This window comes from Panthera uncia, chromosome C2 (assembly GCF_023721935.1).
Source record: "Panthera uncia isolate 11264 chromosome C2, Puncia_PCG_1.0, whole genome shotgun sequence".
Lineage (NCBI taxonomy): Eukaryota > Metazoa > Chordata > Mammalia > Carnivora > Felidae > Panthera > Panthera uncia.
The window spans coordinates 67,329,686-67,344,448 of record NC_064810.1 but is presented as its reverse complement, the minus strand read 5'-3'; the positions used below and the strand labels follow the sequence as shown (position 1 = coordinate 67,344,448).

The 14,763-nt window shown below is 48.1% G+C and overlaps 1 protein-coding gene and 1 pseudogene across 3 annotated transcripts in view; one reads left to right on the top strand and one right to left on the bottom strand.

Moving 5' to 3' along the window:
- The window catches only part of PDIA5 (protein disulfide isomerase family A member 5), a 93,426-nt gene that overhangs the window by 9,675 nt on the left and 68,988 nt on the right, over window positions 1–14,763 (bottom strand). For all 3 annotated transcript variants that reach the window (XM_049628294.1, XM_049628296.1, XM_049628295.1), the window contains 3 exons: window positions 6,828–6,898; window positions 6,121–6,281; window positions 1,869–1,999 (listed from right to left, as the gene is read on the bottom strand). In XM_049628294.1, the coding sequence (XP_049484251.1) occupies window positions 1,869–1,999; window positions 6,121–6,281; window positions 6,828–6,898 (363 nt within the window). The remainder of the gene's footprint in view (window positions 1–1,868; window positions 2,000–6,120; window positions 6,282–6,827; window positions 6,899–14,763) is intronic.
- LOC125922218 (uncharacterized) lies at window positions 2,715–2,776 on the top strand (annotated as a pseudogene).

Genomic DNA, 14,763 nt, shown 5'->3' with positions numbered 1-14,763 from the left:
GGGGGGAGGTGAGAAGGAGTAGAGATTGGGGAAGGATATGGGGATTGGCTTTTGCTTCTACTTTATACTTACCTTTATCAGGTGTGTGATCTTTCTTAGTTATTAGGTTCTTTATATGTAAATAAGCATAAGGATGTGTCATATACTATATATAAATAAGTATATATTATTTTCATAACTGAAAAATTTTTAAAGATTTGCCTTTGGATAGATCCACCTCCCTGATGAACATCTCTGGAACAGGGTTCAGGCACAGGAACATGCAGTAGAGAAGGGAAACTCTAGGTGCCAGGCCCTTTGATGGAAGCCGAGTCGTCCAGTGGAGCAGCCCTGAACGGGCTGTTTCGAGTTGTTTCTTGCCAGAGTACATAGACTGTGAAGCCCTTGAGCTGTGGCAGGGACCATGCCTCCTTCTCTTGTATCCTGGGCCCCAGATACCACCCAGCACACAGTGGTTCTGTGAGGGAGGTCGTTAGCACCCCAGTGGGGTAGGAGTCCTGACTCCAGAGGTCTGGGGGAAAGAGGGGAGCAATCCCAGGGGAAAGTATGTAGTCTGGACTTTCTAAAGTCCACCCAGGGGTTGGTCAAGGACCTCTGCTTCTGTGGCCAGGGTTTCACTGCTGCTGAGAAAGCTCATACTCTCTGAATTATGTCTATAGCAGAAAGAGCACCAGCCCAGGCTGCAGGGAGGGCTCTGTCGCTTCAGTGCTCCGAAGCCTTGGGTAGGTCACACATCTTCTGGGTCTTAGTCCTGTGCCTGGCATTCTGCCCAGAAGGAAGACAACTTCTTAAAACCCACTCAGCCTTCTAGGCATATGCTAAGGACAGATGAGGACAGACAAAGACAGTGAGAGGCTCTGCAAGGAATGGAGAGAGCCCAAGTCCTGCTCTGACCTGGAGAAGAAAAGGCAAAAACAGAGGGACACTTTGCTGCCTGAGGGCAGGGGTCTGAGGCTGGGAAAGGTGGGCAGGAGGCAAGCCCTCTCAGAAAGTGAGAGGGAGGAGTGACTTTACGGATTACTGACACTTGAAAAGTGGGGCAGGAGGGGAGGCAACAGGAGGGCTGGCTACAAGCAAGCAGGTTTATGACTAGATTGAGTTGCCTGGCTTCTCTGTAGAGCGAAGCTTTATTATCCCCACTCCATTAAGCTGAGCTGTAACCGGGGGGAGAGAGACAAGGGCAACAGAACAGTGGGAAATTCAAGAGCCTTCCCTTTTAAATATCAATTAACTTCAAGATGGAACAACACAAAATCCAAAGGTCACAATCACACGTGTCACTTCCTCAACTTAAACTTTGATTAAAAGGGGGATAGAGGGGGAAGCTAGCTCAGAAAAATGTGGTGTGCTTTTCCCGCAGATTCAAACCCAATGGCATCAAAGCCACGTGGAGGAGGTCAGGGAGGAGGACTGGGCTGGGGTACTCAGGAAGACCAGGAAAGCAGAGGCCAAAAGAGGTCGGCTAAATTCCAGGGTTTGAAGGTGAAGTCAGTGCTCGGTGGGACAGAAGGAGCCAAGGGGTAGGTGGAATTGGCAGGTGGGAGGCAAGCAGCCTAGAAGATTCCAGGGACATGGGGAGACTGAATAATTTTATGGCAGGCCCTGCCACAAACAGAAGCAGAGGGCTTTACGACTGATGTGAGCAAGGCTCCCCAGAAACAGGGAGAGAGACCCTGACAGAGCTAACAGGAAGAGGCCTTGGATTTGGAAGGACCTCAGCCTGGGATGAAACTGAGGAGCCCTGACACAGCAGGGATGAGCCCAGGGTCCACCTGTGGCTGCACTGTTCCCTGGTAGAGGGATCTTCTTGGTTCAGTCTGGCCCACCCCTCCACCTTGCACCTTGGCGAGCACCCCCCAGCTACTTACAAGGGGCATAGAACATGACCAGGGTGTGCTTCTTCTTCTTCAGGGTCTCCCGGAAGTTGTCCCCTACCAGGTGCAACACGCTGGTCTGCTGCTCTTCCCACGTGGGCTCTGGGGGTGGAGGGGCCTCAGGGCTGCAGGAATGGCAGGGAGGGGAGACGGTCATAAAGGAAGGCCTGTGTAAGGGCATACACTTCCACCCCCACCTGCTCAGAGGAGCACCCAAGAAGAAATCACTTTGCATCCTTTCTAAAATTTAATTTAAAACCTGTGTTCCAATGTGAATAAATCTGTACCATCAACAAAGATATTCTGAAAGATATTCTGATTTCCTCTGAGGAGCTTATTAAAAAGCCATTTTGTGATGGTGTGGAAGACCTGAGCTCCTTTTAGGGCAGAGCAGTCTCTCCAGGTGTCAGCCATCATCTTGCCACGGGTACAGAAACTCCTTCACCTGGGTTCCCCTCCCTCTCTCTCCCTCCCTCTTCCTACTGCCTCTTCTTGGATCCTGAAGGACCCTCCATTATGCTTTGCACTGGTGGAGAGAGCATGGACCAAGGAGTGAGATGGGTCTGGATCCAGATTGCTTATCACCTGTGTGAACTTAGGTAAATTACCAAACCCCTCTGAGCTTCATTTTCTTTTCTGTTAAGTGAGTACGATAATACCTATTTCCTGGGATCCCTATGAAGAGCAGAGACAGTGTACCTAGGGCACCTAGTCAGGCCAGCAACTAACAGTTGCTAAGAGCCCATGTGCTCTAAGAAATACTAGGCATTCATTGTGTGTTTCTAATTTTTCAGTCTTTTTCTGTCCACTAGTTCCCTCCATTGTGCCTCACAAAAGGACAGATCTCAGCATGGCCCCTGTGCAAGGATGACACACAAATTCATGAAACGTTCCGTATTTTTTCGTGATGAGCACTGGGTGTTATATATAAGTGATGAATCACTAAGTTCTACTCCTAAAGCCAATATTATACTGTATGTTAACCAACTAGAATTTAAATAAAAACTTGAAAAAAAAACAAAACCCAGAAACAAAAAAGACAGATCTCAGGGTCTTTTAAAAGCCTTTGTTGCCTTGTCCCCCTCTCTACAACCACACTGCTCTGCTCCTTCTCTGAGAAGGGTCTCTGGGGAGTGGTCTGCACCCAGTGCTGCCACATCATCCCCTGCACTCTCTCCTTCACCCATGCACCACTGGTTTCCACTCCTGGCCTCAGCCCTGGCCCCAGCCCCAAACCCAGCTGAGTGCAGCCCTGAGCCAGCCCAGGACCATTCCTCTTTCAAAAGTCCCCTCTATCGAGTGTTCACAGGGTCTCCCTCCTCTTCAGGTTCTATCTGAGGCCCTGCAATTCTCAAAAGATCCCATTCATCCACATGGCTTCCATAATTCCTGTGCCTGAGGAGGACCTGAGCCCAGACCTCTCAACAAGGCTCCCTAATTCCAGGTGTTTTTCAGATACTTCTGCTGGAAGGCCCCACTTGGAGGTCACCCCAATCCTAACAAAACAGAACAGATCACTCTTCCCCCTCCTCCACACCTCCCAAACCAGCTTTCCTCAGCTACCTCTCCATTTTGGTCAATGGCACTGCTGTTCCTGTGACCAAGACTGGCCCCTCCCAGCCACCCTGTCTTCCTCCCTTTTCTTTCTCTAGGTCCCCTGCCCTAACCCTGGCTCATGGCCGACACCTGACCTCCCTGCTCTACCTTATCCCTGAATCCTGCCTCCCTGGGCTGGCCTGCTGGTGGGCCTGTCTCAGTCACTCACAGCACACTTGTGTACAAGCCTGGAAACACCATCGGCCTCACCCAAATTCCTCACCCTGCTCCTGCGTGACAGGCCTCGGTCCTCCATCTCAGAGCTATCTGCTGTTCATGCTCTGCCTGAGAATTCTTTCCGAGTTCCTAAAGGAACTACTATTTGTCTCTGGGCAAGGCCGCCAACCTCTCTGAACCTAAGTTCCTTCATCAAAGAAATAGGAATAAAAACTCTTGACCTCATAGGATCTGAGGATGAAATGGGCAACAGATACAAAAGCAATTGGCAAAGCCTGGGAAGGTATTGCCACTTATGTGGCAATACTGTCAGTTATAGATCCAAATAACAGCTGGCATCAATAATAAAAACAGCTTCCTTTCTCTGAGTATTGCCACACCACACACCGTGCTAAGCACAATAGTCTAATTTAATTCTCTAGATGAGTCTTTGGGAAAGTGTTGTCTCCATTTTACAGATGGGAACAGGCTTAGTGAGGTCAAGTAAATGGCCCAGGGTCACAATCTAAGCACAGGTCTCTTAGACTTCAAAGTCCATGTTTTACCCTCAGTGCTTTTCAGGTGCTCAGCAGCGAGAGACTGCAAAGAACAGACACAGTTCCTCTGTGCTCACTACCTGCAGCCAGGCCTCTCCTGATTCCCTCAACTCTCCCACCACAAGTGCAAGCACCAAGAAACTGCCTGAACCCCACCCTGTTCAATCCTCCCAGGGTACCAGCTCTGGCACCAGAGGGAGGCTGGAGAGGCAGGTGTGAATGGCAACCTGCTTCTGACGCCAGAAAACCCAGAAGAGGGAGTACCTTGTCCCTTCTGGAAGTGAGCCACCACTCGCCTCTGATCCCTAAGAGGGAGGCCAGGCTATTCTGAGAACCTGCCCCCAGTGATGAGCAGGACAAAATGGGAGAAACTGAGACTAGGACCTCGCTAGTGCACCCACCTCTTCCCAGGGGTCTCTCCTGAACCTAGTGGAACCTTCGTTCCCATTCTGTAAGTGGGTATTTCTCAAAACACTATGGCTGTGGGTTCCATTCCCACTTCCTGAATCAAAGCTTCAGGGACAGCAGCCCCAGGATCTGTACTTCAAACAAGCACCTCAATACAATGTGACACATATATACTCCTAAGTTTGAGCACAAATGTCCTAACAAAGTAACTCAATCTAGATGCTGCTATTTTGCTTGGTTCTCATGTCACATTTGACTCTAAAGTCTTGGTTTTCATATGAGAATACACTATGCTTTGTACCAGGGACCTCAGCAAAGGCTGGGATATGTCTTCTTTTACTTTATCTCCCCTGCCTACCCAGTGCTGAAATGAGGAAATATTCCCAAATATTCAAGGTGTGTGTGTGTGTGTGTGTGCGCGTGCGCGCATCTTGGGGGAAGGGTGTAGATAGGAAAAAGTCTCCTTAACTACGTCCTAACAATTTCTGCCTCTCAAGCAAGGCCTGGGACTTCCTCCATTTCCCAGGGTACCTGTGTAATGGTTCTTCTTCCTCATAGGACAGGGAAATGCTAAGAACTGCAGGTTCCAAAGACCTTGGGTGAGGAGGAGGTCCTTGGGCTAGTAATTATGAGGCTACTCAGGTTCTCTGGACTTGCAGGCTGTTATGGGCTGAGTTGTGACCATACCCACCCCCCAGCCCCCATTTATATGTTGAAGTCCCAGCCTCCAAGCACCTCAGAATGTGACTGTACTTGGAGACAGGGTCTTTAGAGAGACAGTTAAGTTAAAATGAATTCACTGAGATGAGCCCTACCCTAATCTTACTGGTGCCCTTCCAAGAAGAGGAGATTAGGACACAGACACAGAGGGAAGACTGTGTGAAGACGTGGAGAGGAAGAAGACAGTCAAGGAGAGAGGCCTCGGAAGAAACCAGCTCTGCTGACGTCTCATCTTGGACTTCTGGTCTGTGGAACTGCGAGAAAATAAACTTCTGCTGTTAAGCTCCCAAGTCTGTGTTACCTGTTGTGATAAATCAGCAAACTAATACATACACTGAGGGAGCTCTTCACAATCTGTATTGTCAGCCCCAGACCACCACAGGCTGCCTCGTGGACACATTACCGGAGGCCTGGTCAACCACCAGCAGACCTGGTCCTGAACGAGTTCAGCTCGGAGTGTGAAGAGCTGTGTGTGTCCTCCAGCCATCAAAGCAAATGGAATAAAATGCCATGAGGAAGCCTGGGGCTAGGTCACGGGGAGAGGGGGTGGTCTAAGAAGACAGACATGCCACCCGCTGCACTGGTGCTGGTGAAACTGCATCCGGGAAGGCTACCAGTGACGTGTTGCGTGAGAACATGTGGCCAGCACCCCAGAGGTGGCTTTAGAATTGGAGAAATCCAGTCTGCCTTGGCTCTTGTGGCCCTGAGCCAGGGTTAGCAGCCTCTAAGGTTTACTCTGTCTCCTCCAGGCCTGTTCCAGTGGCCGCCAGCCAGGAGTCAGGATGTGCTACTGAGACCACCACACTTACTTTCGCATCCACTCAATAAAGTTCTTCTTTGTTCTGAGCGCAGGCACTGCATATTTCTCTCCGTTCTTAAAATACTTCAATGTAGGAAACTCGGAGATGTGGAATCTTTCTGCCAGGGCCTTGTTGACAGTGGCATCGACAGCTGCAAGGACACCAGAGCTCTGGGATGGGGGAGAGGCCAACCATGCATGACAGCCTCAGACACCGTGCTGGAAGAAGAGGAGCCCAGATGCCAGCCCCCCACCCGCCCGGGGCCTGCCAGTATTTCACTGGGAGTGGCTGGCTCCCTGGGCTCATATATTCCAGGGAATGACTGCACACTAGAAAGTGCATTATTTCCCATTTGTGGGCTGAAATGGACTTTTAAATCTGCCCTGCCAATTAGGCTGTGTAGACTGTGGCCGTTCCCAATAGCCAGGGTCCCAGAGCAAAGAGAGAGAACTTTGAGGCTTCACCCCAGAGCCATGACCTGGCGGAGGCCGCATGGACAGTGTGGGAACACGACCCCGTCGTCTCTCTGCACCGCTCCATCCCTGCTACGGGCCCCACTGTCTACAACATGTGTACTCAGGGACAGTGAAGTCCCGCAGACCTCAGGGATCAGGGAAGTGGCTGCGGAGCCTGCGCGGGAAAGTCACTGTGATGATTCAGGTCACTGATTCTTCAGAAGAAAATGGTGGTGGGGAGGTTAAGAAAAGGAAGCTTACGTCTGCTTCTCCATGGAGGACTTCTGCTGCATTCTCAAACTCTGGCTTCATTTTCTTACAGTGACCACACCCTGTGGGAAGAAATCAAGAGAAAACATCCCCATGGCATGGAGGCTCCAGTGATGCCCCTGCCTCTGTGCAACAGCTGGGCCCTATTCACAGACACCAGGGGGACCTGAGAGAAAAGAAGCAGCACCAGCTCAGAGGCAAGAAATCTTTTCCCTAATCCACTTGGTAGAGAGGGGAAGGTGTGCAAGAGGCAAAAAAATGAAGTCACTACATGAAAAAGACTGGCTATATGTATCTATAGGTCCTATACTGGATATATACATATATAGGTCCTGTGTGCCAGGCACTGCTATAAGAGCTTTATATCCTCACAACAGCCCTGCAAGGTATAACCTGATTATCTCCATTTTATAGATGAGAAAACTAAGGCACCAAGAAGGTAGGGGACTGGCCAAGGCTACTTACACAGCCACAGGTCACAGAGCCAGGGTGCGAACCCAAGCAGTGTGGCTGGAGGCCACAGTCACAGGCAGTGTGTGCTTCCCAGCACCACTACCACTGCCATCCCCTTCCCCAGGGGCAAAGGGAGCCCGAGGCTTGAACCGGGAATAAGCATTCACAGAAGCAAGAATACATTCCAATTGTCCCCACAGGGGAGGATGTATGATATGACAGGCACAGGGATCAGGCCTGTCATTTCCAAATGCCTAGTTCTTCATATAAAGATTGCTCTGCCCTCTCCTCCAACCACACACATGCAGTAACATCATGAATAATAAAATTTGATACATTAAAAAGTAAACAAACACTTTGATAGGTGATGTCAGGACATTTGTACATGGCTTTCACTTTAGTAGAGAGTACTTTCTGGCTTCTAACACTGCAGGGGCTGTGAAGCAAGGAGGTCCAGACTGGCTCAGGCTCGGGACAGCTGAAAGGTGAACCTGGCTGTGTGGGAGCCACGCGTGAAGCAGGCTAAGCAGAAGGCCTTCTCGTGGGGGTACGGCTGTGTGGAAGCCAACAGCACTGCAATTCTGTAGCTAACTTGGGAGAAAGGGAGGCAGACAGACATACCAGTATTAGCAGAGGAGACCTCCCACAGCCTCTGGAAGCCACCAAGCCATGGGAAGGGCTTTTCTGCTTCCATCTGAGCACCTGGCTGGGGCAAAAGTTCCTGTCTTCTCCAAGGTCACTCCTGCAGAGCTCAGCCCCAGGGGGTACCAGAACACAAACATGTCCCCTCTACCCCTGCCTGTTCTCAGCTTCCTCAGTCCACGCTTACCCGTTCCTCCCAGGGACAAGGGGTTCCACAGTGGCTATGCTGCATCCCCCCCTCCCCCACCCACACACTGATAGCAGAAACTTTAAGTGACCATGCAGCATCCAGGCCAGAGCCGTCAAGCCCCTCTTTGGACAGAGCACTCTGGGGAGCCATGAGATGACTCAGTGGATAGAACTGTCCCTGATGGAATTCAGCCCAGGGAGCAGCACTACAATTCTCAGTGGCACCAGCATTTTGGTCCTTCTCAAATGGGCCCAAGGATAAGGGAAACCTGTGGGTTCATGGTCTGACTACAGCCCACTCAGGATGCCATGAACCATAGATCACCATGACACTGAAACATAAGAACATCATTTGCCAGAAATGAACATTTAGTGCTATCACAAGCCATTAGTCACTTTCTAAGCAATCAGGTTACATAGGATTGTTTTGTTTTGTTTTGGTTAAGTTTATCTAGAACTGAAAACACGTTTTCCCCAAAGAAACAATTTCATACACAGATTCTAGGCCGGTTCTCAGGAAGGACTATAAAAACCCATTTAACAGAATGTGCCTGAAGCATATATAGCATGCAGTGCTATTTCTACTTCACTGAACTGTCCCCCAGATGGAAAACACACGATCCAGCTCCGGACACCACACAGGCCTCTGCCTGCGGCGAGCAGCTACCCACAACAGCAAGAGAGAGCATCTTCCTCAGCTCAGGGTGGGACTCTGGGCCTTCTTGGGTCACTGACACTCTTAAGAATTTAATAAAAGCTTCTCCTTCCCTTCTCCCAGACGGATGCGTACGAAGTCCAAATTTACGTATAACTTCATAGGGATCCGATCCCCTATCTGGCTCACAGACCCCAGTTAAAAGCCAAGGCACACAAGGCCCAACTCCAAGGCATTCTTTCCCATGGGAGGTGGGGCAAAAGAGCACAGAGCTGTCCCTACAGGTGTCCAGGCTCAAGTGTCCATTCACACCAATCCATGTGTCAGGAGTAATGGAATATTCTACGGAAGAGTCTACTGACTTGACGTGGAATATGCTAAAATGAACTTTTTTTTTTCCTTGTTCTCACCAAGAGCAAAGGAGTAAGTCATTCTCTGGAGCTTATGGTCAGGATGAAGGGGTTCTAGAATTCTTAAAGTGGACCCCCACTCCTTCGGCCTGCCTCCAGGCTGACAGCTCCTGGCAGCCTGCCCCAAGGGATCACCCATTCTCCCGTTCCCAGACTGGCCTTTCCTGACTGTGGCGGTGGAGGCTCACCTTGCATGAAGAGAAGTCAGGAAAAGGAAGCTCAGAGGAACTCCTAATGCTGATCTGTCACCCAAGAATTCAGCCTGCCCTGGAGAAGAGGAAGTGAGTGACCGGGGTCACCCACTCAGTCCAGTGGAGACCTGGGCTCAAGGCTCCAACTGGCCTCTAAAAAAGGCAGGAGTGGCAGGGAGACTCGCCCCTGACTACCCTCTCCCATAAACAAGATATGAATGGTATCGTCAGGCCAGTGCCAGCAGGGCCCATGGTCAAGGTGGGCAGTGAGATGGACTGGGGACTAGGGGAGGGAAGACAAAGAAAAGCCAGCCATTGCCACTGACAGAAAACCACTATTTCTTTCCAAAATGTCCCAGTCAATGTGACAGGACCCCTGAAGATAAGAGAATTCACCTTCATACCTTTATCAAGTTCTGGCCCTTTGATGCCACTGTCTTGCTGGGGTAGCAAATAGACTTCCATATCACCTGCTAGCTTCTATCCGTGGTGGGCCAGAGATGGACTCTGAGCCTGAGAATTGGCTCACTGGGAGGAAGGGTCTATCACAGACATGGGAGGGACAAGTGGAAGATATGCCAGGAAATGTCCAGCCTCTTTAGTTTGCACTCATGCCTCTCTCCTGGACTTCCGGCCCGGTCTCCCAGGACTCTCCTTAAAATAATAAAAGTACTTGCTCACTGTACTGGGCTTTGCCAGCCCAATGAGACAGACGGGACAAGCTCATTAGAGCCAGAGATGGGCCCTGACATGGGATTGAGGTGGATCTTCTGGCTGGAGTTCCCATCACTGTGTCCACATGACACAAAATTCCCCCCAAATTCTTCTGTCCATCAGCACCCACTCCTCATCATCACAGCCCTTGCCCTGATGGACCAGGCATCTCCACACAGTGCCTACCAGGCTCCGGCCCCTACCCTGAGTCTTTGGTTCATTCCATCCCCACCAAACCAACCATTTCTCTTCTACTCACAAAGTACTTATTCATATATTTCCATGGCATTTAATTTCATACTGCCTTGTGACTGTTATATTGCTGTCTTCTGATATTTAGGAGCAGCCAGGACATCTTTTCAAGACATAAATCAGATCAAACTCTCTTGGTTATAACTTTGCAATGGCTGTCCATTACAGGTACATCAAAATCCAAACTCTACCATCGCCATAAACTGCACGCCATCTGACTCTCCCACCCACCGACCTCAGCTCCTGTCACCTCCCTCCTGTCCTCTGCTCTGCAATCTGAGGCCTTCTTTCTGTTCTGTCAGACCAAGCTCACTTCTACTTCACGGGTCTTCATGTTACTCTTACCTGGAACATGTCTTTTCCCCATGTCTGTGCACGGCTGACCACTTTCACATCATTCAGGTGTTAGCTCAAATGTCACTTCCATGGAGAAATTCCCTGACCATCTAATCCAGAGGAGCCTCACACCATCATGTTCTCTTCCAATATCCTATTTATTTTCTTAACTGTACTCAAAACAACTGGAGTAATCAGGAGGTGCCTATGGTGGCTCAGTCAGTTAAGCATCTGAATCTTGATTTCGGCTTGGGTCACAATCTTGTAGTTTGTGAGTTCAAGCCCCGCTTCATGCTTTGTGCTGACAGAGTGAAGCCTGCTTGGGATTCTCTCTCTCCCTCTCTCTGTGTCTCCCCAGCTCGTGCTCTCTCTCAAAATAAATAAATAAACTTTAAAAAAACAACAACTGGAGTCATCTTCTTACTTGAACCTGTCCATTCCAACTGGAATGCAAGCTCTGTACAGACTTGGCTGTGTGTCTAGCTCACCACCATATCCCTGGTACTGAGGATGGCAGTCAACACACATTTTGGATGAGTTAACTTCATGCCTATACTGTTCAGGTTTACACCTGTGCGCACAAGGTTTAACTGGACTAAATTCTTTTGGGGCAAGAGTCATTCTTGTATCCGAATAGTTGCTAGTTTGACTATTTAGTATAACTGGCAGCCAAGCCAGTTACTGGGTACACACCTACCCCCTGCCCACCATTTATTCACTTCTGCTCCTTACAAGGTCTGTAAAACATCTCTGGAAATCTCCAACATCTATGGATTTTGTTCTACAGCTTCTCCTTCATACCCTAGAGTACTCGTCCCCTTGCTTACAGCACCAGTTCCCTCTGCTTCCTGAACAAGATACGAAGGCTAGGCAATAAACCTCTGTAAAGAGAGTTATGACAAGGAGAATGACCAGGTCCCAAAGAAGAGAAAGGTCTGGCCAGACGAACATCTCCCTTGTTGGCACCCACCTGTTCTGGAGCTCTGTGGGTCCTGGGCAGTGCCTGCCTTGACCCCAGTCCCAGCCTTTTGGGCCTGGCCTTCAGGATGTCCTGGCCATGGGGGCTGCGTGAGAGCCAGAGGAGGAGGTTACAGAGCAGAAGCAGGACTCCAGCCCACTGAGTTTTAGTGTCCTGATTGTGATTTGATAGGCCATTAAGTTTTACTGCCAAACTTCCTTGTTGGGTTTTTATCATCTGTGTAAGTGCACTTATGCTGATTTTCATGACCTGGCACAGGGGCTGCGTGTCAACTCCTCGAGCACATTCTTTTCTGGCTGTGGGAATGTTAGCCTCCCGTCAACCCCAAGCTTTCCAATTCCTCTGGATTACACCAACTTTAATTATACCTATGATTTTATTACAGATCAGCTATGGAGACTTCCCTGGATCCTGGAACCAGGATTTTCCAGGGGACCAGATTAATCTGGAAAGCTCCCATGTAACTGGGACCCTATAGGGAGCCTGGATTTTCCTATCCACATTCCTGCTGCCTTGCCTGGAACTTGGCTGAGAGCATGTCAGGGAAGTGGGGCTCCTACAGATGCTAGCAGACACACTCACATTTTAACACTGTGATGAGTTCCTCCAGGGACCGCAGGGCTCTTTCAAAGCTTCTAGCTGTATACACAACAAAGCTGACTCATAGATACTCACAGACACTCTGGGGGCAGGCTCACACACTGACGGATGACTCCATCCATCACACAGCCCTCTTCTTGTGCAAAAAGAGAGTTTTTTTTTTTTTTTTCTCTTCCTTTACATTAGTGGAAAATGTAGATAACAAGCTTTTAAATTTTTTCTTCCAGGCTTCTATCCTAAGGAAATAATCTGACATGTGGACAAATATTTATGCATGAAACTGTTCTCTGCAGTGTGATTTATCATGGGGAAATACGGTAAACAACTCGAACCTGCAACATTATGGTGCTGGCTAAGTAATTTATGGTGCCATTATACAATGGAATATTATGTGACCACAAAAAGCATGTACAAAAAAGAATTTTTAATAACATAAGAAAACACAAGATAATTTTAAGAAAGATGTAAAGGAAAAACATGCATGGAAAAAAGGACTTAAATAAAATTAGATCCTTTCTTCCCATCTGGTACAACAAGATGAAAAATACAGAGGAATTAAAGAACAAGATGAAAAAAACAAAAATATTAGAACAAAATGCAGGGCACTGGTTTTATAACCTAGGGATGGATTTCCCAGGCAAGCCATGAATCCCAGAGGTCAAGATGGGGAAAGACAGGCTTGCAGAAGGCTCAGGGGTGCAGGTTTTAATCCTGGCTCTATCTTTTTGGCTAAGTGACCTTTGGCCAGTTTCTCAACCTTCTGGTGCTTTTCTGTCCCAACCTATAAATTAGGGATAATCATGATATCTACCTCTTAAGATCTGTTGTGAATATCAAATGAGTTAGTAGATACAAACTGCTTAGAACAAATGCCTGATCCATGGTAAGTGCTCCATAAATATTCTACTTAACTATTTGACTACAAAAAAGGAAGCTTTTGTACAATGAAAGGCACCATAAAGTTAGAGCTAGTAACAGACTACAAAGAGAACACGTGGCTCGCGTGAGAAAACGTATCAAGATTACTATCGATAAGTATAGAGTTCCAGCTCGAGAAGAAAAAAACCCAGCAGAAAAATGGACAAAGGATACGAATAAGTGGTTCACAGAAGAACTACGGAAGGCTGACTAGCACATGAAAGGATGCTCAATTTCTCCAGAGGCCAAGGAGCTGTGGGCAAGTTGCCCTTTTGCCCAGTTTGGCAGGAATTGAAAAGGCGGACAGTATCCGTGGCTGGCAAGGATGCAGGCTGTCACACACTGCCAGGTGTGGCAAAGACTTTCTGGAGGGAAGCTGGCAGTATCTATCAAAGCTCAAGCACACTCATCCTGTGGTCCAGAACTTCAGTTTCAGGAGTGAGTCACGAATATTTAGACATGTTCCCGAATACATATGCTTACAAATGTTCACTGCACTGTTTAACTAATCAAAGACTGGTGGCCAATGTCTATCAATAGGAAATGGTTTAAAATCTATATCTCAATTATTAAATACTATTCAATGGTTGGAAAGATCGAGGTAGATTTATATGCCAACATCTACATGTACACAAAAACATCTTCAAGACCCACTGGTAAGTGAAAAAAAGCAAGCCACAGAAGAAGACAGGAAATGATACTATTAACATAAAAAACCTAAACTCAAAACACTGATATTTAGGTAGAAGCACAAAAGGAGGAGAAAGATGTTCCAACTGGTAGCAATGGTCAACCCCGGTAGGGGCTCAGGGGAGGGAGTGGGGACTTCACTGTTCATACTAGATTCTTCTATATCCCTTGAACCTTGCGTTGCCAATAATAAAAACGTTAGGGGCGCCTGGGTGGCTTGGTCGGTTAAGCGTCTGACTTCGGCTCAGGTCATGATCTCACGGTCCGTGAGTTCGAGCCCCGCGTCGGGCTCTGTGCTGACAGCTCAGAGCCTGGAGCCGGTTTCAGATTCTGTGTCTCCCTCTCTCTCTGCCCGTCCCCTGTTCATACTCTGTCTCTCTCTGTCTCAAAAATAAATAAACGTTAAAAAAAAAATTAAAAAAAAAAAAAACAAAAAAACGTTAATATTATCCTTATGTTGTTTGTGCAATTAAAAATAAAAGTGATAGCATGAAGGACTTTTATAGCATGATAGTTACACAAATCCACACATGTCAGAAAAAAACTCTATTTACCTATATGTTGATTAAAAAAATTTAAAAAAAAGGGGGGGGGAAATAAACTAGAAAGAATGACGCCAAAAAGTGACAAGTGGTTGCTTCTGGATAACGGGATTGTAGGTGGTTTTTTTCTGCCTTGATCATTTATACTTCTCTGTACCTTCTAGATTTTCTATGAAGATCATATTAATTGAGAATAAGACAGAAAGTAAGAAGCAGAAAATCTGGAGTCTGACAGGGCTCTGCTACCGAACCGAGGGAGACAGCCCAGCTCCTGGAAGGCAGGCCAGGCCCAGCAGCCTCCAGCACACGTTTCCAAGAAAACCCCTGGACCTGTTGCCCAGGAACGCAGGTGGATG